Here is a 23,701-nt window from a genome sequence, read left to right on the forward strand (position 1 = left end):
CTCTTCCTCTTCCTCTTCCTCTTCCTCTTCCTCTTTCTCTTTCTCTTTCCTCATCTCTGTATGTGAGGCTCTGGGTTTGTTCCTCTGTCTCTTTCCCTCCCTCTTCATAGCCTGTCTCTTTTGATCTCTTTCTCTCTGTCATCCACTTGGTAACTCTTTGCCTCTCTCCAACCTCCTTATTTATGGATCCTTGCTCATGGGATTCCAGAGACATGACCCAGGCCATACCAAAACACCTGCTAACATTCCTACCACCCCCAAATCATACAGTCTTCCCTTTGGCCCAAGGGTGCTTGGTACCAGGTATTAAGGAGCTGGGATGTGATCAAACTTTTCCTGTTGCCCCTCTTGGCAGCTGTCCCCTGCTCTCTTGACCAGCAGGAAGTAGAATGGCAGGTCCCAGCCCTCCTGGAGTTGGCAGGGTCTGTTGTTTACTAGGCCTGTATTACAGCGTGTGCTAGGAAGAAGGGTTGGGCTGGGCTGTACCTGAGTAGATCATTACAGAGTGAATGTGTTCACTAGTCTGTGCCTGGAGCGGGGAATGAGGAACTTCTCAAGTGATTTCAAGACCAGAAGCAACTGGGAGAGAAGAGCTATGCACTCCTGGAGAATATCAGGACCATTCTTGTATCTCCTAGGGATTCAGAGACAGATCTTAGAAAGCCATAGACTCTAAATCAGGATTGGTAAAGACTCAGCCCAGGAGACTAAGAGGCAGTGAAATGCAGTTTGTTTAGGGTTTTCCGGCCCCAGGGATTGAATGAGCTGTGCAAGGAGGCCTCCTAGGAGCTGTGCTCACTACAAGACTGCTGAGTCACTTTTTAGGTTGAGTCAGCTTTGGGTTTCCATTCATCTTCAGGGGAGTGAGTTCAGGGCACCAGTGACCTCTATAGGTCTGCAGAGAAAGCTTGGGTTGACTGGTCACCACTCAGTCCAGGGCTGGACAGAAGTGAATAGCCTGCTCTGTGTGTAGCAATGCCTTCTCTCTTAAACCTCAGAGGAAGAAGGGGAATATGAGCTCCCCATCCCTCCTTATTTTCTCTGCTTCTCTCTGCCCCCAGCCTTGGGGCTTTGGCCTGCTATCACAACTGCTTTCCTGATGGCATTTCCTCCTTATTCTCATCCAGTTCCCAGTACGGCCTCCCCTCCTGTTTCCAGCGCCTCCAATGATCCAGTGGGATCCTACTCCATCAATGGGATCCTGGGGATCCCTCGCTCCAATGGCGAGAAGAGGAAACGTGATGAAGGTAGGGAGGAGGGAAGAGGCTTGGCTTCCCTGTGCATGCTTTGTCCTTGGACTCAGAGCTCCGGTTTCGGCCCAGCCTCGCAGCTGCTCTGCTATGAGATCAGTTTTAGTGGCAAAGCCCAGGTCCCCCCACTGCCCTGCTGGCTCCTGGAGAGAGGGAGGCAGGCTGCTGGTGGGGCCATCAGCTTCACCATCTGCTCAGCAGCCTTGACTGCTCAGCTTCCTCTGGGACTCACCCCCAATATCTCTGTGGGATTCCAGGAAGAGAAGCATGAACCATGTACCTTGGGAAGATTTTGGAGGCTGGGGGACATCTGGTCTCTGACCTGAGGATAAAAGGCCAATTTGCCTTGTCCTCACCTGATCCCAACCCATCAGGAGAGAGGGGAGTGGTGTCACATACAGCTGATCCTAGTGTCCTTTCTCTGTGACACATGGACACTGGCCCCATTAAAATCAGTCAGGGAGCTGGACATGGGTTCCTCTCTGTGCTCCCCCATGGGAGGAGACACCACTCTGGCTTCTCTCTGGCCTTCCCTCATTCCCTGTAATACCTCATGGTGCAGCCAGCTGTTAAGCATGGAGGTAGAGAGGGAAATAAAGAGCAAGAGGAGAGGGGAAAGGAGTAAGAGGAGAGAGTGGTGGCCATGAGCGTGGGAGAAGGTGTTTTTCATATGGATGACATTAGAGGTCCCTTGGTGACCATCTGGTTCTCTTATGATGCATGGCCAGGGTGCAGGGCTGGCAGGCCCTGGCAAACAGGGACACCAGTGCCTGGAACCTGCGTCTAGCCCCAAACTCATGGTCCCTGCTGGGGAGGCTGTAGCCTTCTGGTTTAGGGAGGGTGTATGATTTTAAGGGTATTTTAAGGGTATGATTTTAAAGATACCATGAAATAGGCAGAATCCTCTAGAGATGAGCATAAAGGGGGTGGCCATATATTCCATTAGTCCAGATGGTCCCAATTTATACCTTTTATCTCTGCATCTTGGCCAGTCAGCATCTCCTTTTTCTTTCAAAATGTCCTGTTTAGACAATAAGTCATATAGTCATCCTAAGCCTAGATGAGCCCTTGAATTGGGGCAGCTTTAGAGGGTAAGGAACAGAGAAAAGGGACAATGCTGAGATTCCCTGGGCCCCAGGAAAAGAGTATGAGAGCCCTGGCCTCCAGTAGAAGGGGCAGAGTGTAGGAGAGGCCTGGGTCTGGCAAGACAGTGATGACCTGGTGCTGGCTTCCTTCCAGAAGCCCTAATGGCCTCGTTTCACAGGGAAACAGCTTGTCTGGCTCTATTTCTCCTTCTTCCCAAATATCCAAACACATTTGGCTGCCACGGCCTTTGCTACTCACTAAATTTCATTGTGGTTGTTTTGGCCACGGCCCCTGATGGGCAGGGGGAGGCTCTGTGAAAGGTCCTTAATTCCAATTCTCCCTGAGGGTTTCCCACATTCAGGCCTTAGCCAAGCTTCCTGATACCCTGAGTGTTTGGAAGATGCTGCCCCAAACCCTAAGGGGTTTCTCCTTTAATCACTGCCCTGCATTTTTTAGAGTGAGAGATGTTCAGGAAGCCAGGGTAGGCCACAGACCCCCTCCCCTCTCTCTCCCATTGCCCTGTGGTGGGACACAAGCATGCTTTTTGCTTCCTGGGCTCCTACGGGCCATGGAAAGAGGCCAGGGGTAGGGAGGCACTGGCATGAGGCTGTGGCCACCCCAGCTTGGGTCTGGTTGGTCCAGAACAGAGTGCTCTCCTTTCTGAGCAATTGGTCACGTTCATTGTTTCAAGTCAATTCAATTCAGTGAACCCTTCCTGTGCGTCAATCACAAGAAAGGCTTGGTGCTATAGGGTCTCAAAGCAGAACAAGATATGATTCTTGTCCTTAAGGAGCTTACCGTCTAGTGGGGCATGGAAAACACGTGAGCCCAGAGAGCAGAAAGGCCCATCAGATATCCGTGTTGTGGTGGAGGCCTGGGCTGCGGGCCATGGGAGCTCAGAGTGGGGAGAGAACAAACCCCAGGGAGGGCTGGTCTGTGAGGAGGGCCCTGAGGAATGGGCGAGGGGCATGTTCAAAGGCAATGGTGGTGTGAAATTCTCTGCTGGACCCAGCCTTGTGACCAGAAGGTTCTGTGATGAGAAAGTGCAGGGCCACTTTGGCTGGAATGAAAGGGCGGGAGGGGAAGTCATGGGAAATCAGGCTCAGTAAATGGGTTAGGGTCGCAGATCAGGTCAAGACCAGATCATATGAGGCGTTTGGACTTTTTCTGCAGGCATGAGTAGCCACCGAAAGTGTCTGAGCAGGAAGGGAAAGGGACAGGGCTGGGTTTGGGAAGATCATCCTCCAGGGGGTGACAGTGGCGGCAGTGGGGAGACATCAGGAAGCAGTTGAACTCTAGGTGAGGGACAGGGGCGTCTCCAAGTGTCCTGCTTAAACACTCACTACCTGGGCCTAGCTGGGTGGCAGGAAGGATCAGAGGCCCTACTGCTTTTTTGGGGGTGTGGGGGGTGTGGAAGGGTTCTGTTGCCCTGACTCTCCCTCCTATCGACCAACCACAGATCAGATAGAGCTGTCCTTTCCCTGGTAGAGCCTATCAGGGAGGCCAGTTCTCTCTGACCCCTCGTCCCCACACCACATACACTTGACCTATCGGACCCAGAAGGGAAGAGAGGAAAAGAGAGAGCAAAGACAGACCTTCCACAGCCTGTACTCCCCCCTCCCCCACTCTTGGTGCCTCTAAGCAGCCAGGCCCAGTTTGCATTAGTGAGCAGCTCAGATGATTAAGAATAGGGGAGATAATTATGTGTCAAGATGATGTAGCCCAACTCTGCAGTCAGGCCAAGGTAGCACAGCAGCTGGCAGGCCGGTAGCAGGAGGCAGCCTCCGGCCTGGGCTGCACAGACACCCAGGTGTGTCCTTTAGCTACGGGGCCAGCACTGCAGGCAAAAGGGAAAACGGGCTTGAGGAGCTGAGGGGCACTGGGATGGGAACAGGTATGCGTGTCAAGGGACTGAGGGAGTGGACAGACACATCTCCCTCCAGGAGAACCCCGATGCCCTGCCAGGATGGCCTTTTTTATTTTTGGCCCCTCTTATTGTGGCATCTCCCTAGGAGTGTGTCATACTCTGAGGGCAAGCTGGGAGCCTCTCTGTCCTCAAGGAAGCCACTCCCGCTCCTGCCTGTGGGTACAGTTCAGCCTATTCTTCAGCTCTAACAATGTCATGGTGTTGGGCATTAGCGAGGACAATCACTGCAGCGTGTGCTGGCGTGATTGGAGACAATCTCAGCAGTGGTTATTGGTGTTCACAGTGATAATACCCAGAGCATTATTGGCACTGGCACTTGGAATATGGACAGCGTTATTAGTATCTGCAGCAATCATATCTGTGGGGATATTAGTAAAGGGTCGATCAGCTGTGACTCTGGGGAAAAAGAAACTGACAGTGACTGTGAGTCCGCCTGAGACGCCTTCTCAGGCCTGGGCCTTCGGAAGGGTGGAAGAATCCCCAGACTTTCCTTTGAGAAATACGCTAGTCAAGGAGCTTTGACCCCCCCTAAACCCCAAGAATCCAGGAGATCCCAGAATCAGACAGGTAGACAGGCTAGTGATAGATGAGTAAGTTATGTCACAAAGCCCCCAGAAGACTGTCGGGGAAGGTAAAACCCTGTGTTGTGTACCTGTAAAAGCTTTACCTCTTTTTGGCTACAATTATGGCAGAGCATATTAGGGTCCTTTGAAGGATGCTGCTTCCCTGAATGTGGCTTGTCTTGGCTTATGTGGCTGGAGGATAAAGAGACTCTTATATTTTTTCAGGCTGAAGAGCCAACGGCCTTTGCCTCCACCCAGTTGCTTTCAGCCATGGCCCAAAGTGTGGCTGTCCATTGGTGTTGCTGAAACACAGAGCAATTGCATAACCAGTCCAAAAATCCAAATGCAGTCATATGGTCTGAGGCTGTTAATCTGTGGGCGGGGAGGTGTGTTGGTCTCATCCTTTGACGTGTGGGATTGCAGGGGGCTGTGACTTTGCATTCCATTAATTAGGTGCACAATGAGTTGTGCAGTTGAGTGGTGCCAAACCGGTGCAGTTGTGCATTTGCAGGCAGGGCAGGTTGCACGGCTGCAAACAGCCGAGTCCTGTCACTGCCTTTATAGCTCCCTTCTGCTTTGGATGGAACCGTGACTGGAAGAAGCAGTTTATTTCCTTAGTTAGTTTCCCTCCTAGAGGTCCCCAAGTGTGTGGCTCAGGTTAGACTTGGAGCAAAGGAGGAAATGAAGCTGTGGAAACGAGCAGCACCCACCCTGTGTAGGAGCCCTGGATTTAGGCAGGGGAAGGCTGCAGACCCCCCACCCCCACCCCCAGGAAGGAGGACTTGGGATGGGGGCCAGCAGGCAGTCCCTGAAGGGCAGCATGAATGGGCGGTGTGACCAAGTTGGAAAGGTGTGAGCTCTGGACTCAGGCACAGCCTTGGTCAAGTCACTTAACCTTCATCAGCTTAGTCTTCTCCTCTACAAAGGGGAGACGGTAACAGCATTCACTTCACAGGGACTGTGGAAAGGACTACACGAGGTCATGGATATAGAATGCTGAGCCGATCCATCTTGGAAGATGGGTCACTGTGTTTCTGAGGGGGGAAGACCTAATTAATTGGCAGGTTTACGTTTTGAGAGAAAATGAAGTCATGTCAGGAAGAGACTTACTTGGGCAGAGCTTCCCTAGTCTAGGTGTGGCCCTATTAAGGAGGGGAGCTAGGGCAGTGGGGGAAAGATGTCAGCTCCCCATGTGTGATGGGGGAACGTTTGTCTACCTCTGCTTACTCATTGGGGTCTGCAGTTACCTAGTTGGGTCCCATGTCCTCTCTTAGCATCCAAAGACATTTCAGTTGTATGTAAATGAATATAGGACCCCCCTTCTTTCCTACCAGGGAGGCACCCCTCCCTCTATTCACTGCTGTGCATTTCCGCTCCCATGTCTAAGTTTACTTTGTTTATGAACATATATGTAAGTTTTTACATAATTTATGGAAGTGTATGTGTGTGTTCTCCAGCATTCTGAGACCTTTGGGTGAAAGGGGATATAGAACGCCAGGCATTGGGCAGGCACGCAGCCTTCTAGGTAGTGGATATATTTGAAGAGATGATCCGACGTGAGCAGCTGCCTGCCTACAAGTGCTAGTGAACAGGGAGAACTCAAGCCAGGCCTGAGTGTGTTAGTGCCCACGGTCTTGAGGCACAGGGCCCCACTGGCATTACCCTGCATTCTGTCGGCAGATGGATGGGCTGCATTGAACCCGCCTCCAGGGGTGGCCTAGGACTCAAGGCAAGGGAGACAGGCGGGGAGCCCTTATACCCTCAAGCTATATGGGAGTTGTCACTCAGCACCCTCATACCCTTTGAAGAAGAGCCTGGTCTCCCAATCTCGGGGTCTTGCCCCCTCTTCTATCTGCCTGTCTTTCGGGATCTCTCAGTGTCTGTCTGTCTCTCATTTGCTCTAGTCGAGGTATACACTGATCCTGCCCACATTAGAGGAGGTGGAGGTTTGCATCTGGTCTGGACTTTAAGAGGTATGGGGGCCAGAGGGAACATGGTGTGGGGGTCAGGGGAAATAGCTGGGGGTGGCGGTTAGAGACCAATAATAGAGTGGGTTCCTAAGGGCCAGTGAGCAGAAAAGGAGGAAGTGGCTCAAGCGTCCGCTGGGAAACCAAGAGGCTAACAGGATCTCAGGGATCACTTTTTCCACGGGCCACTGCTGGGCGTGGGGGCTGAGACCCCAGTGGCCTGGAGGATCAGGCCGTCAGTGGACGGGGGGCACTTTTTCCAGCCCTTGGAAAAACAAAGAGCAGATCGGGTAGTAAAACAAAAGCAAAGGAGACCTGGAAGCACCTGACAGCCCTAATTCATCACGGCCCAAGTTTTTTCCTGTGTTCCCATTATATTTGTTTGTAAAAGTGGAAATCAATTTTGAAGGTAATTTTCTGGAAAGAATGGAAGGGAGGTGGGAGGGCCGGATAAGGCAGAGATGGTAAAAGGAAAAATTTAGGCCAGGCACAGCCCAGGGGCAGCTCTTGGCAAGGTGAAAGAAAATTGCATATTCAATCTCCATCCATGAATCTCCCTCACTGCTGCCCGCCTCCTGCTTGAAAACAATGAAGGCTTTTTCCCAACGCTGGGCAGGGCCTCGGTATCAGCCTCACTTTAACTTCAGGGTCATTAATTCCCTGATTATTGAAGGAGAAGAGAGGGTTGTAGCATCGTCAATTCCAAAGGCACCCCCCCCCCATGTGATCAGGCCCGGGCTGGGGTGCGGTGGGGGACAGCCAGGGTGGGGTGAGGGGATGTTTCAGAAGAGCAAAAGGAGGGAGGAAGTGGGGAGCCAACTGGACTGGGGGGAAGGAAGCCAGGAGGAGGGTAAAGAAGGCAGTCATTACTGCATACCTCTGTTGTGTTGTTATTGCAAATTAAAAGTAGCATGTTCCACTCCACAGCTATCTTTGGGGAGGGAGGGGCACCGAGGGAGGTGGGGGATCTTATCATTGCTTCTTCAGCAGACCAGCCGCGGTGTCACCGTGTGAGGTGACATTTGAATTTACAATTCCGCTGAGAAAAGCCATTAATTCACAAATTAACATTTCTCCCTCTCCCTCTCTCTTTAACACTCTCTCCCTCTCTCACATGGATGTGCAAGCAATTGAAAAGACAAAGGAAATAGCCTTAAGGAAGAGACTTTACTGCTAGTCTGTCTGTGCTGAGATTGCTCCCCCTGCTTCCAGATAGATAAACCAATTACCTGAGCAGCTCTGCTCCTGGCCGCCCGCGCTCGCGATCGCCTCCGTTTGTAGGCGGCCTCCCTGGCTGGATTACACTCGGTGTATCTCATTAATGTAAACCAGGCGTGCCCTGGTCACCAGTCTCTCTCCCCCGCTCTCCTTCTGGAGGGGCAGCGGGAAGAGTGCTGGTGTCAGAAAAGGCAGGCAAGGAGGACCCCCTGGAAGAGGAGAGGCCGCCACTGCCCCGCTGGCCCGCCCTGGGACTGTGGGTGCAGCCTTCAGTCCTGGAGGAGGCTGATGGGGGAAGTCTGCAGGTGGGCACACCCTGGTAGGCTGGCATGGGCAGGCATTTAGAGGCAGAAGCAGGAGCCAGAGCTGACTCTCAAGGCCCACAGTGTCTGTCTTCTGTGGCCTTTTGGTCCAGCTGCAGGGGGCTGGCGGAAACAGAGAAGGATCTGAGCATTCCTGCAAGGGAAGAGCTTGGGGAAGTTTCGCTGAGCGCATACCATTTTGGTGGGCCAGGGTTCAGCCTGAGGAGCTGGGAGGGTGCCGAGGAGGGCCCAGAAGACACAATGAAGTTGTACTATGATGGGTAAACAAAACGAGGTCTCACTGATTCCTTAACCTAAACCCAGCACTTGGGCACAGTTATGTGTGTTCACCACCTAATATACACACACACACACACACACACACACACACACACACACACCATTTGATTGGTTTTAAAGAATCCCCACCCAGGAGTGTGGACCTGGGGTGGCGTGCCCTCAGAGCTCTGAAGTGAGCTCACGTGGTGGGCAAAGAACCACGGAGCCTCGTTTTGTTTCCACTGTCCTCTGGGCCCTGGCCAGGCCCTGTAAGAAAGCATGATAGTGGCAGAGGGAAGCCGAGCAGAGTTTGAGTTTCTCCAAGGACAGGTGCTCTGTGGGTTATTGCCAGAATGATATGATTTCACATGCACTAGACGACCCAGCACGGGCCACAGACTGCCCCTTGTGAGGCAAGTCCTAGGGAAGCCCAGAAACCAAGTCCACAGGAAGGTAACCAGCCATCTAGGCAAGTGCCTGAGTTTAACTGCGCTAACAAAGCTCACCCTGTATTCATTTCCCAACAAATATCCAAACCCTGGCTAATGTCCACTCTAGGCTAAGAAAGAGCTAAGGTTCAAAGGTCCGCATGCACTAAGACACCAAAAAAAAAAAAAATCCACTTATGAGCACATACTTGTTGTTATGATTATATCTTCCCAGTAAACTGGGAAATCAGGCCGTTCGTGCTGAGGGGGGAATTTTTCTATCTTAGTTGGATCGAAAATTTTAGCCAAACTCTGGACAATGTTGGCCGTGAGCCCGTTGAACACTGACCATGTCATTATACAGAGGTGGGTGTAGGGCATGTCGATGTGTTATTAAGGCCTGCACCTTGGGGCCTGTGCACACATGGGCTGACTTTCCTCTGTGGGGAAGGACTGGGGTTAGCCAGGGTGGTGTGGAGCTGACACGGGTGCACGAATTTGTACATAAACCCCTGAGTTTAAACCAGAGACTTCAGTCAAATCATTAACCACCTCAGGCTCCTGACCAGTTCGTGCAGTTGTAGATAAAGAATTATATTTCCTTGTTTGAGGAAGTATGTTGCGATTTAGCACAAAAGAGTTTTTTTTTCTTTCATAAAATGCCAAAACGTTAAAATAGGTGGACCCCAGCCCCCAGGAGAGGATGTACAGATTAGCAGTAGAGGGGCCTGCGTGCGTCCCTCCTCCACTGGAAGTTAGGGGAGTGGGGAGGTGTAGCACAGTGTTACAGTTTTCTCAGCAAAGGCATCTGTGTGTGCCTGGGCATGTGTCTGCACACCCACCTTGTCAGACTGTCTTCAAACCCTAGTCTTCCACTTGGCCACTGCCTGCCGCCCTGCAGGTAGGCCTCGTTCTCCTTCCCCCACCCGGCAAGGGCACCAAGCGAGAAATGAGAAATCCGCTGCCTCAGCGCTGCCCTGCTCCCCCAGGCATGGGCTGTGTGGGCAGGAGGGAGGGGCCCGGCCCTGCGGCTGTCCCCCAGGCCCTGCAGCTAGTCGGCTGGCCTCCCTGAGCACCTCCTCCTTTGCAGGCCAGCAGGCAGCTGAGAAGGGCTGGGGCATGGGGACCCCTTGGAAAAAGGATTTGGAGCGAAGGTATGCTGGATTCGGAGACCCAGGATTGCTGCCCCGCAGAGGAATGGGTCCTCGCTACCTTCCCGACCGCTGTGGGCTGCACGAGGAGCCCCGCAGCCCAGAGAAGGACTCCCCTCCTGCCTGCCTCCCTCAGGGCCATGGTGGCTGGAAGGCTCCCCAGGACCTTCCCCATCCTGCCCCGTGGGGGTGGAGAAGCAAGGAGGGTTGGGGGAGGGCTGGGAGATGATCACGAGCCTCAGAGCCGAGGTGCAGTGGAGCCAGTAATTCAAACCATCCTGACCCTTCGGTGAACCCGAACCTGCTGACCTTGACAGCACCAGACAAGGGAGGCCTCACAAACCTCAACCTGCGTGGCGGCCTCGCTTTCTCTTTCTCCCTCCTCGGAGCCCCGTGGCCCAGCCTCCAGGAGGCTCCTAATTTGGTCATCCCCTCAAAATGTCAGCATACCTCCCTCCCCAGGCGCCTGCCCGCCTGCCTCAAAGTACCCTTTGTGCTCATCTCCACCGGAGACAAGTGTGTGGGCATCTCACAAGGGCCTCTCCAGGGCCAGGCCGAGGCTTTCTCCTTCCAACACAGCTTGTACACCTTGTCCATGCTCCCGCCCCAGGCTTCAGCTTTTTCAGGAGTACTAGCTATAAAGTGTGTGTGTGAGTGTGTGTGCGCGAGCGTGTGTGTGTGTGTGTGTGTGTGTGTGTGTGTGTGTGTGTGTGTGTGGACTGGGTGCACACGGGGGCTGGGATAAAATGTGATCAAGACAGAGGAGGGAAGAAAAGCCTGAGGAAAGCTGCCCCAGGAACCTGCATTAAAGTAAATGTAGTTTATGAAGTTTATGCTTTCCTCCCAGGGAGAGCTGGATTCGGTCCAACAGCCTCCCAGAGCCTGGCAAACAGCTCCTGAAGCAGAAAGTGCAGGCAGGAGCGCGGGCAAGCCAGCAAGAGAGGGAGAGATGCACGGACACACGTGCACACACGCGCGCACGCACATTCCCCCCTCCCTCCCTCTGACCCTCCCTCCCTCCCTTTTCCCCTCCCCCTCCCCCTCTCTCTCACTCTGGCTCATACAGATCTCCCTAGACCCCAGCAGGCTTCACAGAGTGGATGGAAAGATGCGCACAGTGTGTTTGGTAGAAGGGACTTCAGGAGCGTCCCTTCCCTTCCCTCTTCCCTCCCCACCCCCACCCCCCCTCCATCTCCTTTGGCAGTGAAGTGTGGCCAACCCAGACACGTGGGCAGAGTGGATACTTGGGTGGGCCACTGGGGCAGCCAGCTTGTGGAAGCTGCTCTGGGTGAGGGGCAGTGTGGGTGATCTTTGGGTGGTGAGTATGAGGCCAGTTGTCAAAGAGATCAGAATGTGGTCTGCCAGGAATCCTTCCTTTTTCTGATGCTGGCAGTTTGGTTTAGACCAAGTAGATACCTTGCAGCTACTGAGGACAGCTACTGGAGTCTCCTAAGGAGAAACAACGAGAGACAGTATTTTGTTCTGCAAATTCAAGGGAAATAAATGGTTGGGAAAGCCAGCTGGAATATCTGCTTTCTAGACTCTTCTTCATGTGCACAGCATGTGGGATCATGTGTGTGTGTGCTAACCGTATGTAAGTAGGCCAGGGTCCTTGATTTTAGAAGTTGTGTGGAGGAGAAAAATGACTGGGAAAGACAGTCTATGTAACAAAGGCCTTCACTCCAGCCTGCAGGGTTGGCAACATCCGAGCTCTTGCCTCCGTGCTCCCGGGACATGCCTCTGCGGGGCACAAGCAGTGGGGGAACTCCATCTCCCACCTCTCCCTGGGGGCTTCCTGTCCTTACTCAGGTTCTGCCAGGATCTGGGGCAGAGGAGGACCACAGAGGTAGCGTCATCTGAAGGCACAGAGGAGAGGGAAGAGGAGAGTAGAAGGGAATGTGAAGGATGGGCAGAAACTGCCGAGTGTGGAGGCTAGTCTGGGAAGCCAGGAGATGCTAGGCATGGAGGGCAGCAGAAATTGGCCAAGAATGGCTTTTGCCCTTTTTCTCCCCTCTCTCCTTTCCCCTCCCTTCCTCCCCCTCCTTATCTCTCCCCTCTTCCCTCCACATATCTTTATTGGTTCCGGTAATAGCGTTGATTTGCATGTCAGGCAAAGCCTTGCTACACACACAAAAAGAAAGCCCCAGCCTTGGCGGTGTGGCAGTGTCAGCTCTCGCTGTTGTTCGACAGTGTAAAATTAAATTAATAAAGCCCCCAACGCAGGAAAACATAACAGGAAATTAATGGCCTTTACTGTCGCTCTGATGCAGTCATTTGCAACCCTGCTTTCCGCACCAAAGACTTCATAAATGCAAGCAGTTTCTCTAAACAAGCATACTTAGAGCGGCCTGGTATGTAATTTTTCGCCTTGCTCGTGTCCTCTGAGCTAACAAAGCCCCTTCCCTTCTGGCTCCAGAGAGGCTTCTAACTGGTTCTGGCCCCAGCTGGAGTCCAGCACCCGGCGGGAAGGCCCCAGCCCCTTCCAGAAAGCCCAGAGAGGGCTGATGGAGGACTCAGGTCCCACAAAGAGGGACCCTCAGCCAGCCCTCCTTCCCCACCAGCAGCAGCCAGTGCGCCTGAGCCCAGCAGGCCAGCAGGGAGGCACAGCGCATGCTCTCAGGCAGGAAAGTTGATCACTCTGGGGAATTCACCCGAACCCACCCAGTGCTCACTCCCCGCTACCTGTTTGCTCCCTCCCATTGTGTTGCCTCTGGCCTCCCCGCCTTCCCCCGTTTGTACTTGCTCACCTCACCCTCCTCCCAGACGCTCAGGCTGGTCGTGTTGTCAGTGGGTGCACATGTCCTTCTTCCCTACAGGTAAACTAGGCGCTTGGGATGGAGGGGCTAACGTTCAAAACAGGGAAGTTAACTGTTCAGGTGGAATTTTCTGGGGTTCTAGGGCTCTCTCATAGCTCCCTTGGTTGGTTAGGAAACACGAGGTCCCTGAATGATCGTTCAGGCTATCTCTCTGTCCTTGGGCAAATTTCTTACAAACCATTTCAGATTACGGAGAATCTGTGATCTTGCTTTGGCATATAAATACCTGGAAATGTATGCTTATCTCTCTGGGGAGTTTTGTATCAATGTGGGCCCCAGTGTTGGGAGGTGTGAGAGGAGCAAAGAACCAGGATGTGGATCTCAAGGAACTTACAATCTATTGGGGGAGGCAGAGCTATCACGCATGAGACTGTAAGATGAGCCAGGTGGCAAGCGTTCAGTAGGAATCCAGGGAAGTCGCTAGAAAAGCAAGAAGGAAATGGGTCTTGAGCCTGGGAGTGGTTACGATTCAGGGAGACAGGCTCCAGGGACACCTTCCATGTGGAGGGAGGCTAGAGGCTGGACTGGGAGTGGTGTCAGGCAGAGTCTCAGATTCTTATAGGTCATCAGGTCTCCCCTCCAGCAGTTCTGCCTGACAGGGTACATGCCCTGCCTGGACATAGGACGTGCATGGACAGTTGTCACTGTTAGAATTCAGATTTCTGGATATGGGATGTATTTCCACTCCTTACTTGCTCTGGGACCTTTGGCTAATTACATACTCTCTCCGAATCCCAGTTTCCTCATCTTTAAAGTGAACTACCTAGAGTAGCTCTCCCACCCTCCCTCCCATTCCTTCTATTTGATTTACTGAGCACCTGCAAAAACAATGAGCTGAGCCCTGAGTGGGTTTCAGTTTCTCACATGATATGGTCCCTGTCCTTGTGGGAGGTCCCTACCCATCCTAATTACCCATTTCTGAATTCATTATTGACAGTGAAAGTCTCTCTTAAATAAATACTAAACTCTAGAGATAGTCTAGCCAATGCCAAGTACAGTAGGACCATTGCCATTCTGCACCTGGAGATTCTACACCCATAATGTAGCCTCAGATTGCATTCGATTTTTTAGCAGCATGTCAGACTCAAGCTCATATTGAGTTCGTGGTCAACTAAAACCTCGAGATCTTTTTCACATCAATTGCTATCAAGCCAGGTCTACCCCATTCTGTACTTGTGTAATTGATTTTTTTTTAACCTAAACATAGGGCATTCCATTTATCCCTGTTGAATTTCATCTTGTTGGTTTGGACTCTTAATTCCACCCGATTAAGATCATAAGGAAGTTTTGTATATCATCACCCTCGTCGTTTTTTAAAGAGCTATTTTCCTTTCAAATAAAGGAGAGCCATATAGCCCACCAGTGGAGATCTCCCTCCTAGTTGTGACAAATGAATGTTTTAGGTACTATTGGATCCAGTAGCCATCAACCATTTCACTCTTCTTCATCTTGTCCATAAAGTTAGGAAGGAGATTCTTTGTGAAATGTTAACGTTCACTACATTCAGAGCATTTCTTTAAATCAATCAATAAAACAAATCCAACTTAAGTCAGGGCACAAATTGAATGCCTGCTATGTATGAAGCATGTCAGGACTGATTTACAGAGGCAAATAGGACTCAGTCCTTGACCTCAAGAAGCTTTTCATCTAATAGGGAGATAGATGTGCATCTATCTATATAAAACCCTAATATGCAAATTGACCGAACAGTGGAACAACTGGTCACTATGATGTGCACTGACCACCAGGGGGCAGATGCTCAACGCAGGAGCTGCCCCCAGCCTGCAGGCTCCAACCAGTGGCAGCAGGGGGCAGAGCCTGTGAGCAGGCAGTGCCAGGCAGCGCCAGGCCAGCCAATCACCCCGTCAGTCACCCCACAGATTGGCCCTGATCGCCAGCCAGGCCTAGGGACCCTACCCGTGCACGAATTTTGTGCATAGGGCCTCTAGTATTATTACGAGAGCAGAATGCGATAGGTGCTTTAATCGAGGTAGGAAGTGCTGTGATGAATATTTTTAAAAAGGGGACAGTTGCTTCCAACCAGGGGAATTGAGAAAGTCTTAGTGGAGGTAGCATTTGATCTAAGTGCTGATATATAAGTAATGTGCTCCAACTTATTCTTGGTGAGTGCATGCAAGCTCCAGGGTATCACCGTTTTCTTTTCTAATGCCCACGAATTAATTTTATAGTAATTTCTTCTAAAAGATTTCTAGACCCCCATATTACATTTATTGAAGTGCTATTTGTGTAAGCTTACCTTGCTCCCCTTTTATCTTTTGCAAGGCAGGATGGCATTAGGCTTTATCACTGCTTCACTGTGACTCCTCAAGAATTATCAACAAAAATTTTAGAATTCTATCTGCCTTTCCCCCTTCCCAGACTCCTGCTACATGAATTATCTGGGCCTGAGAAAGTTAACTCAATGGCCATGGTTAGGAGTACCTGCCTGGCCCCCTCCTGACCTGGGCAACGCCTGCTGGTCCCATTTGGAAGATTCTTTTCTTTGGCGGAGAAGTTCTGCCTTCTCTCTCTTTCCTCTCGGTATTACCTCCTCTTCCCCAGCACCTGCCTTCCTTTTGGTTCTTTCTCCAAGCAGAGCTACCAAGACCCTTTTTTGTTGTCTCAGCTTGTTCGGAGCTTTTGTCTTCCTGACAGGCTCATGCTACTCTCATATCCATCCTTGGTTATGGTCCCCTCCTTCCATCTGTTGTATGTCCTTTACAGGAAGAAAAAAAATAACTTTTCTCTGATAGTAAGTGCAATACATGCTCATTGTAAAATATTTGTAAGATACGGTAGATTTTTTTAAAAAAATTACCCATAATCTCATCATCAAGAGATAACCACTGTTGGAATTTGGTATTCTTTTTTTTTCTGTGCATGTATAATTTTATATATATATAATTTCGATAAAAATTGGGATGATATTGTATATACAGCTTGTCTTGCTATTTTCACTTAACATTATATAGAACCATTTTCACATATCATTAAATATTCTTTGAAAACATGATTTTTTAATGGCCGCATAATCTTCCACTATTCAGTGTACATGTCCTTTTAAAATCTAGGCTCATCATATTTTAAAGCTTATTCGTGTGCAACAGCAATGATGTTCCTAAAATGTCCTTCTCTTTCCACCCCTCCCCCACTCTCCCTCTTTCTTGTCAGGTTGATTCTTTGAGCTTGCAGAGGCAGAATTTCATTGTTAGAGCATCCGATCCTTATGGAATTATGTTCCCTTCTAGAACCTCTTGCCATGGGATCACACGACCATTCTTTCCCTCAACACCTAGCAGTTTGCTCTCCTCTCGTCAGATTTTGTCTAATGCCTCCTTCTTTTGCTGCTGTTAATTCTAGACATGGTGGCTTTCTCCCCAGATCCCCATCACTTCCCTTTTATCAGTTTTTCTTTGTTGATCAGAATTAACCTGGAATAGGAGAAAGGGCTCTGGGCTGAGAGCCTCAGTTCCCAGCCTAACGATGACCAGCTGTGTGACATGGGAAACGTACTTAACCTTTCTGAGCCTCTTTTTTTTTTTTTTTAAATCTCTAAGAGATAATGGAATTAAATGATCTCAATACTTTCCAGCTGTGAAATATGATGATACTGAATCCAGAGTAGCAATTTCCTTTGTTGCTTAGTTTTCCTTCTAAAAGGTGAAATGTTGAACAAGGCAAGTTAATAATCTATCAACCTTTGCTTTTGGAATTCTGTTTGACAAATCAGTCAACATTTTTATCACCTACTATGTGTCAAGCCCAATGCTAAGTTTATAAAGATGAAAAAGACATGTCTGTGCCTTCAAAACGGGAATAGTAATAGAAGCTCCCTGCTTAAATTTTGGTAAAAATTAAATGAGTTAATATATGTAAAATTCTGAGATGGGTGCCTAATATATAGTAGGCACTTAATGTTAGCTGCTGTTATTGTTAGGATTAAATCAGTAGATGTACGTTAAGCAGAATGTCTGGCACCATAAAGGGAACTGGATCGATTTTAGTTATTATTATTTCTACAATAGAGGTTTGGATAGATGGGCTATTGGAACACAGAGAACGGAGAAATTGATATTGCTGAGGGAGAGCTAGCAACCCTCTGGTGTATATCTGAGGAAACTCAATCCAGAAAAGCTCAAGGGACTTGGCTAAGGTCTTATAGCACATGAGCGACAAAACTAGGAATTCAACTCAGGAGATGTTACTACCAGTCCAGTGTTAAGTTAGGGTCACTAAGGCAGTTAGTGTCCCCAGACGCACAGGAAGCCAGGCCAGGCAGGCCAGGCACTCCACACACACACCTTTCACACTACCATGAACTCACTGAGTGCTTGGAAGCTGGACTTGGTCAAGGAGAACCCTTTGGCCAAAGGTTTCCAGGGCTGGAAGGCTTACCAGAACCTTGTCTCCAGCCAGATCTCCAAGGGCTTCTTTGTGCCCTGCTCTTCAGCTGGGCTTAGCGTTCCTGGGCAGGGCCGTCTCACAGATTGTGCAGTTTAAGTATGGGAGGCAATGGGGTGCGTCACCTCAGCTCCTTGGACAGGCAGTGTCTCCACCAGCACAGCCTCCATCCAGCCCCTCCCAGCACGTTGCAGCACCGCTTTCCTCCTCGCCTCCATTTCCTATCAATTTCTCCTTCCCACCGTGCTTCCCCTCCTCCTCTCTCCCTCCCTTCCTTCCTCGCCCCCCTCCCCTTTTCCTGTCTTCTGCCCTTCTCCTCTCCTTCCCTCGCACTCCTTCCCTTTCTTTTCTCCCTCCCACTCTCCTCTTCCCACTCCATTTATCCCTGCTCTTCTCCCAGTCTGGAAAGCAGCTCTATTCCTGGTCCCAAACCCCACACTCCCTGTTCTCGATCAGATGGGAGGTCAGGGTGGCAGCCCAGACCTTCTCCTCCTGCGCAGTGGGGGTGGGGCCGGGGCTGCACAGGAGGGCTGCCCTGAATGACAAGCGGAGATATTGATCGCATTCTGAACTCAGCCCAGCCGATAGAAGGTAATTAATGACTCCATTTGCCTCAGTACTGAGGAGAACAATTGAGTTTGAAACTGCAACAACTGGCAGCTGGGGAAACTGGGGAAGCCTGGGGGTGAACCCCTCAGAGGGGGAAGGGGTGTTGGAGAAGCTAGGTGCAGAGAGGGGGGCAGAGGCCATAGGTCAGAATGGTATGGAGCAAATGTCTGTTCAGAGCCCCACCCTCAACCACAGCTAGCCTTGACCCCTTCTGCTCCCCACAACCCCCTGAGGCCTGAAGCTCATCACCCATGTTCTCACTTCCCCCACATTTCCCCCTTTTCTTCCTGTATCACTTTTTCAGGTCCTTTTCTGTCTGCAGATGAAGTAAGACTTGCTTTCCCCAAGATTGCTTCCTGTCACCAGTGTAGTCTTGTGCATGCTTTTAACTCTCCCTGAGCTTGTTTTCTTTTCTGTAAAATTGAACTAATGATATCTCTTTTGCAAGTGATCTGTGAGGATTAGAGAGCATGTGTATAAAGCACTCGACTGCCTAGTACATGGTTAGTGCTCACTAAATGATGATAATGACAATCTTTGACAAAGAAGGCAAATTTGACAGTGTCAAACAAATAATTTTGCCTCTTATCTGAAAATGAGAATAATAATAATTACCTTGTAAAGTTAAATGGATTTCATGAGCATAGGTGAAAACCCCAATATTGTCAATTTCCCCATTGACAGGTAGATATTTGTGTTTGGTCTTAGAAAATTGAACTTAGTATAGTTCTTTACTATACTTAAAAACAGTCCCTTCAAATGCCTCATTTTTACTTCCTGGGATTTGATGGGAAACCCCTGTTCATACCATCTTAATTTTGTAGACTTTGATAACCTTGGCACTTTGTGACCAAGGAAATGACATCATCTATTCTGTCTATGACCATCACTCCCACCTACCTTTTGGTCAGTGCATGAGAATTTCTCTTGTCCCTTGCGGTGACTACTACTTTGGGAATTTGGGACATGTCCACACACGAGGAAGACAGAGCACTTCTGTTTTATCCCTTGTCTCTAGCCTTCATCCCTGCGACATGACCTTTGGGGACTGCCCCCCTCTCCAAGCTGCTGAGGCCTCACCGGACAACCTTATTTATTTTTAGCCAGAGAGAGGGTTCTGGTCTGGGGTCAGAGAGGTGGGAGGTAGAGAGCTCTGCTCCGGGAAGCCCAGGTATAGATGGGGAGTGACAAGGCTAAGTGAACGAGGAAATCAGATCTTATTGAGGAGTAAAAGATTATTATTAGTGATTCTGGAAGTGGCAAGTGCTTGTTGTACAAAGCTTGGATGATATGGGAAAACTTAAAGGATAAGAGTGTGGTCGGTGGCTCTCCTTTCAGTCAAGACGATCTTTTGGTTTTGCTGTTCACTTCGTTTGCGTGGAGGTTGGGAGCTGACTATGCTCACTGGTTCAGTCCACAACTGATTACAGAGCACGTCCCTGTGTCCGGCTCCCCGGCAGATATGCCCTTGAGCTAGCCCCTCACTCATTTAATCTGCAGCTCCTGTACTCTGAGCCTCAGCTTCCTACCCAGTAAAACAGGGATTATAATCCTCACCACTTTGGAGAGTGGTCGGGGAAACCCAACTAACCTAAAGGTCTTTGAAACCTTTTTGTTAACTGCTAAGCAAATATGAAGTGGTTAGAGGAGAAGACAATATGAGCCTTTGTTCTCCTTGAAAGAATAATATACGTCAAAGTTTTAACTCAGCAGTTTGTTTAATTAATTTATTTTTATCTGCCTTGTTCCAAAAGGGACTCGTGGTGGCTCACTCTCCTTGGAAGTGCTCACGGTGTAGTGGATCAAGGTCCTGGAATGGGCCCTGGTCCTGCAAGTCTACTTCCTGGTTGTGTGACCTTGGACTTGTCACCTTCCCTCCCTCACCTCCCCACCCACCCCATTAGCTTTCATTACTGTAAAATGAGGACTTTGGACCAGGTGTCCCCTAATCACTCTGGGCACAGTCTGTGCTTAGGCTACGGGCTTCAGCCTCAGTGTAGACAGGATGCAAGGCAGAGAAGTGAGGATGCTGGGAGGGAAATCGTGTCCCAGATGGGGCCAAGTGGCCCTCAGCTGGGCTCTTGGGTTTGGTACCCAAGCAGCAGAGTGAAATGATGTAGAGGGCAGGCTCTGGAATCAGACAGACCTGAATTCAAATCCTGACTGTCATTTACCAGCTGCATGGCCTTGGATAAGCTACTTAAACTGTCTTTGCCTCAGTTTCCTTAGCTTTAAAAGAGGTGCCACAGTATTTACCTCCCAGGGTTGTTAGGGGGGTGGTGGATTAAACGAGCTGTGTAGAGTTCAGCAATGGCATGTAATAAGCTCTCGGTATTGTGAACGGCTAATGGATGGTGGCTGGGCAGGGGACAGCAGGACAACATATGGAGACCAACTAGGACACAGCTCCTTCCTTGGTCTATGGGGTCTCACTAAACCTGCAGCAACCATATTTTCCAACCTCAGTCTGAAAACATGGCCTGAGAGTGGGAAAGGATACTGGAAATCAGAACTGTTCCAGAAAGCTCAGGCCATATGGCCACCATACTCCAGCCCTCTTCTTGGAGTCCTGGCAAGGGGTGGTCTTCTCATCCCATCAAGGTGACGGCTGAGGGCCTCCTCCCATCGTTTAGGAAAGACTTTCCCTGGAACCAGCTCCCACCACGGGCAAATAGACCCATTTGGTGCTGACCCTGCTCTCTGAGACCAGGGCTTTGGTGTGGGGAGTCCAATACAGAGGCCATCTGGGCCCTATTCTCAAGGAACCTCGCTTACCTGCTTTGGATGGCAATTCGGTGGCGCCAAGGTTAGGTTCTGTTTTTAATTGGGGATACAGCGCTGTTCTCTGTCCTTTGGGTAGAGGAGCTGTAGGTGGGCAGGATGGTGTTGATGAGAGCAGGAAGGGCCTCCTGTGGGCCAGAGTCGCTGCTGCCAGAAGCCAACAAGCAGTGGGGGTGAGTGAAGAGGGGCATAGGTCTACCCAGGGGCCGCTGAGAGCTAGGGAGGCGAGGGGCTTGCCTTGCAAGGGTGCCAAGCCAGTCCAGAGACCTTCTGCCAGGGGTCTGGCTTGAATGCTCCCAGGAGAGCCTTATTCATTTATTCAGTCATTCGTTGAGTACCAACAGTATGCCCAGCTCCGTGCCTGGCACTGGAGCTCCAGAGATGCATCGGTCATGGTCCCTGCCCACAGGTGCTCACAAGGGGAAGGATGCTATCTAATTACTCACACCCTCTCCCTTCCTGCTCACTCTGAAGCCTCCTCCTCTCTTTTAGCCCAGCTCTGCCAAAAGGTGCTTCAGTACTTGAATTTGCTGCAGCAGCGTCATAGCCCAGCTCCACCCTCTCTGCTGTCGCCTCTGAGACAACCCGTGGGCAATCCCACTCTGAGCTCCCTCCCTCCGTCCTCCTGAGGGGGTCCCTTCAAGTGGTGGGCACAGACAACCGCTCCTTTTTCTCTTCCTTCCCTAGTCTTCTCTTCTGTGTTCTCTTGTCCTTTCTGCTCCTCCTCTACGCTCTTCTCCTTTTCTTCCTCCACCCCCTACCCTCTCCTAGGCCCTGGGCTGCCCTCCTTAGTGGATACCCAGGCTGATGGGGAGCCAGAGCCAGAAGGTTTGTTCGGCTGGCAAATGCCCTCCTCCCAGCCAGCGCTGCCCTCGGCTCCCTTTCTCCTCCTCTCTTTGTGCCTTTTCTCAGGCGTCTCCCAACCTCCTATCCTAACTCCCTCCCCACCCTCTCTGCTTACCTTCATTCCTCTCCTCCTGCCCTAGCTGAAGGAAGGGAGCCACCCCATTCTCTGGAGAGAGCCCGGGAGAGCCTATGGGCCCTTTGGATGATTTGGGGGGGCTGCCCCCTGTCCCCCACCAGTCATGCCGCTGCCCTCTCCCTGCCCCTGTGGCTCTCCTCCCTGATTGCCCAGAACTTTCCATGTGCTCCTTCACGATTCGCCTTTACTGCTGCCTTTCCCCCTTTCCTCACCTTCCTTCTGTCTTTGGGGAGTTTCCTCGAGCCTCCAGCAGCCTCTCTTAGGGGGTCTCCGAATGCTTTCTTCACACCAGCTTGCTGTGCTGCACCTCTAGCACCTCCTTTTCCTCTCCCACACCCCTTCCTTCTCCTTCCCTCTCCCCGCCTCCCACTGCCACCTCTGCCTGGAACAGGCTTCCTTCTGCCTTCCTCTTCCCTCCCCATTTCTCTCCATTGCTGCCTCTGTAACCTGTCTTATCACCAGGGCCTGAGTGTACAAAAAAATAAATAAATAAAAAGGTCAGTGAGTGGAGGGAGCAGCAATAACCCCTAAAACAGTACTATCAGTGGAACATGATTGATCAATTGAATTCCATAGCGGCTGAAAAATGTGGGATTAAGTAGTGTATTATACGCACAATGAGTTGAGGCATGATGTTCATTTCAAGTTCATTTCGCCGGCCTCTGCCACCAGATCAGGCAATCAATAGGGGCAGCAGATATCATATATCACCTCTCTGCGGGCTGGGGAGAGAGCACCATAATCTCTCGCAAATTTAGAGTGACAGATTTGTCAAGATCTGAAGGGCCCCTGAATAAATGAAGGAAAAGAGACTCCTCCAGCCAGTGACCTGAGGACAAAGCTTCAGTTCAGCCCCTACACACACACACACACACACACACACACACACACACACACGGGCTTGGTCAAGCCACACACAGGCATATTCACAAATCTACACAGAGGCATGGTATGAGTCTCGCCACACACATGCACACCACCATGCACATGATGTGTGAGCAGCCTCTCGCAGACAAATGCACACTCTACTTCCCAGGCCCACTGGTGACATGGCAACACAAAGACACTCTGACTGCCTCCCTCAGTGCTGACGGCCAGGCCACAAAGATGGGAGGATCTAGCAAGGAAGAATAGACCCAACGAAACATGCAAATAGCCGCAAGGGGTGGAATTAGGGTGATGGCACAGGGACAGGAGAACATGGGGGACGTGGGCTCCTGCTCCCCATGCAATCACACATGCACACACACACCTTTTCAGAAAAGTTCTCACTCTGTCACTTACACATACCCAGACACTTATTTATGTGGATGTTTATATGTGTAGAGATGCATCTACACAGAGAATACTCACACAAAAGGGAAAAATAAATATGCCACACCCTCACAGAAAATCATTGTGGAGGCTTATACAAAAAAACACAACCACCGAGTTTTGTATCCATAGTAACAGGGCCCATAGAAATACCATTGAGGCTGTCTCTGTGTCTGTTTGTCCTCCACCGACTTGATTCTGGTTTCTCTCTCTCTCTCTCTCTCTCTCTCTCTCTCTCTCTCTCTCTCTCTCTCCCTCTCTCCCTCTCCCTCTCCCTCCCTCCCCCTTACCCTTTCCCTCTCTCTCTTTCTTTGCCCCTCAACACACCCACTTTCTTTGCTTGCCCATCCCCCCCAGAATAAAATGGAGGGATGACAGGAGGTTGCATTAAGAAAACAGACCCCCATGCTCTGTCTGAGAGGCCAGCAAGAAAGGGTAGGACGGCTGCAGGTTGAGGTTAATCAATATGTAATATTTTCTATGTTCTCCCGAATGATACTGTACGGTGTTACTGTATATAATGCAATATTGATTATATCATATCATATAATCACCTATAAACTGATATATATAACAGTCCCAGAGGATCACCCTGGGGCCTACAACATGGGCTGGCCCCAGGCCCAA

The 23,701-nt window shown here is 50.5% G+C and overlaps 1 protein-coding gene across 18 annotated transcripts in view; it reads left to right on the plus strand.

The window, feature by feature from the left end:
* The window catches only part of PAX2 (paired box 2), a 91,365-nt gene that overhangs the window by 43,625 nt on the left and 24,039 nt on the right, over positions 1-23,701 (plus strand). For 12 of the 18 annotated variants that reach the window (XM_079793886.1, XM_079793884.1, XM_079793870.1 and 9 more), the window contains 2 exons: positions 1,128-1,247; positions 6,731-6,799. The exons of 1 other annotated variant lie outside the window; for it this stretch is intronic. In XM_079793886.1, the coding sequence (XP_079650012.1) occupies positions 1,128-1,247; positions 6,731-6,799 (189 nt within the window). The remainder of the gene's footprint in view (positions 1-1,127; positions 1,248-6,730; positions 6,800-23,701) is intronic. 5 more of the 18 variants (XM_079793877.1, XM_079793871.1, XM_079793878.1 and 2 more) reach the window with 1 other exon arrangement.

The sequence above is a fragment of the Cnephaeus nilssonii genome (assembly GCF_951640355.1).
Source record: "Cnephaeus nilssonii genome assembly, chromosome: 16".
NCBI lineage: Eukaryota > Metazoa > Chordata > Mammalia > Chiroptera > Vespertilionidae > Cnephaeus > Cnephaeus nilssonii.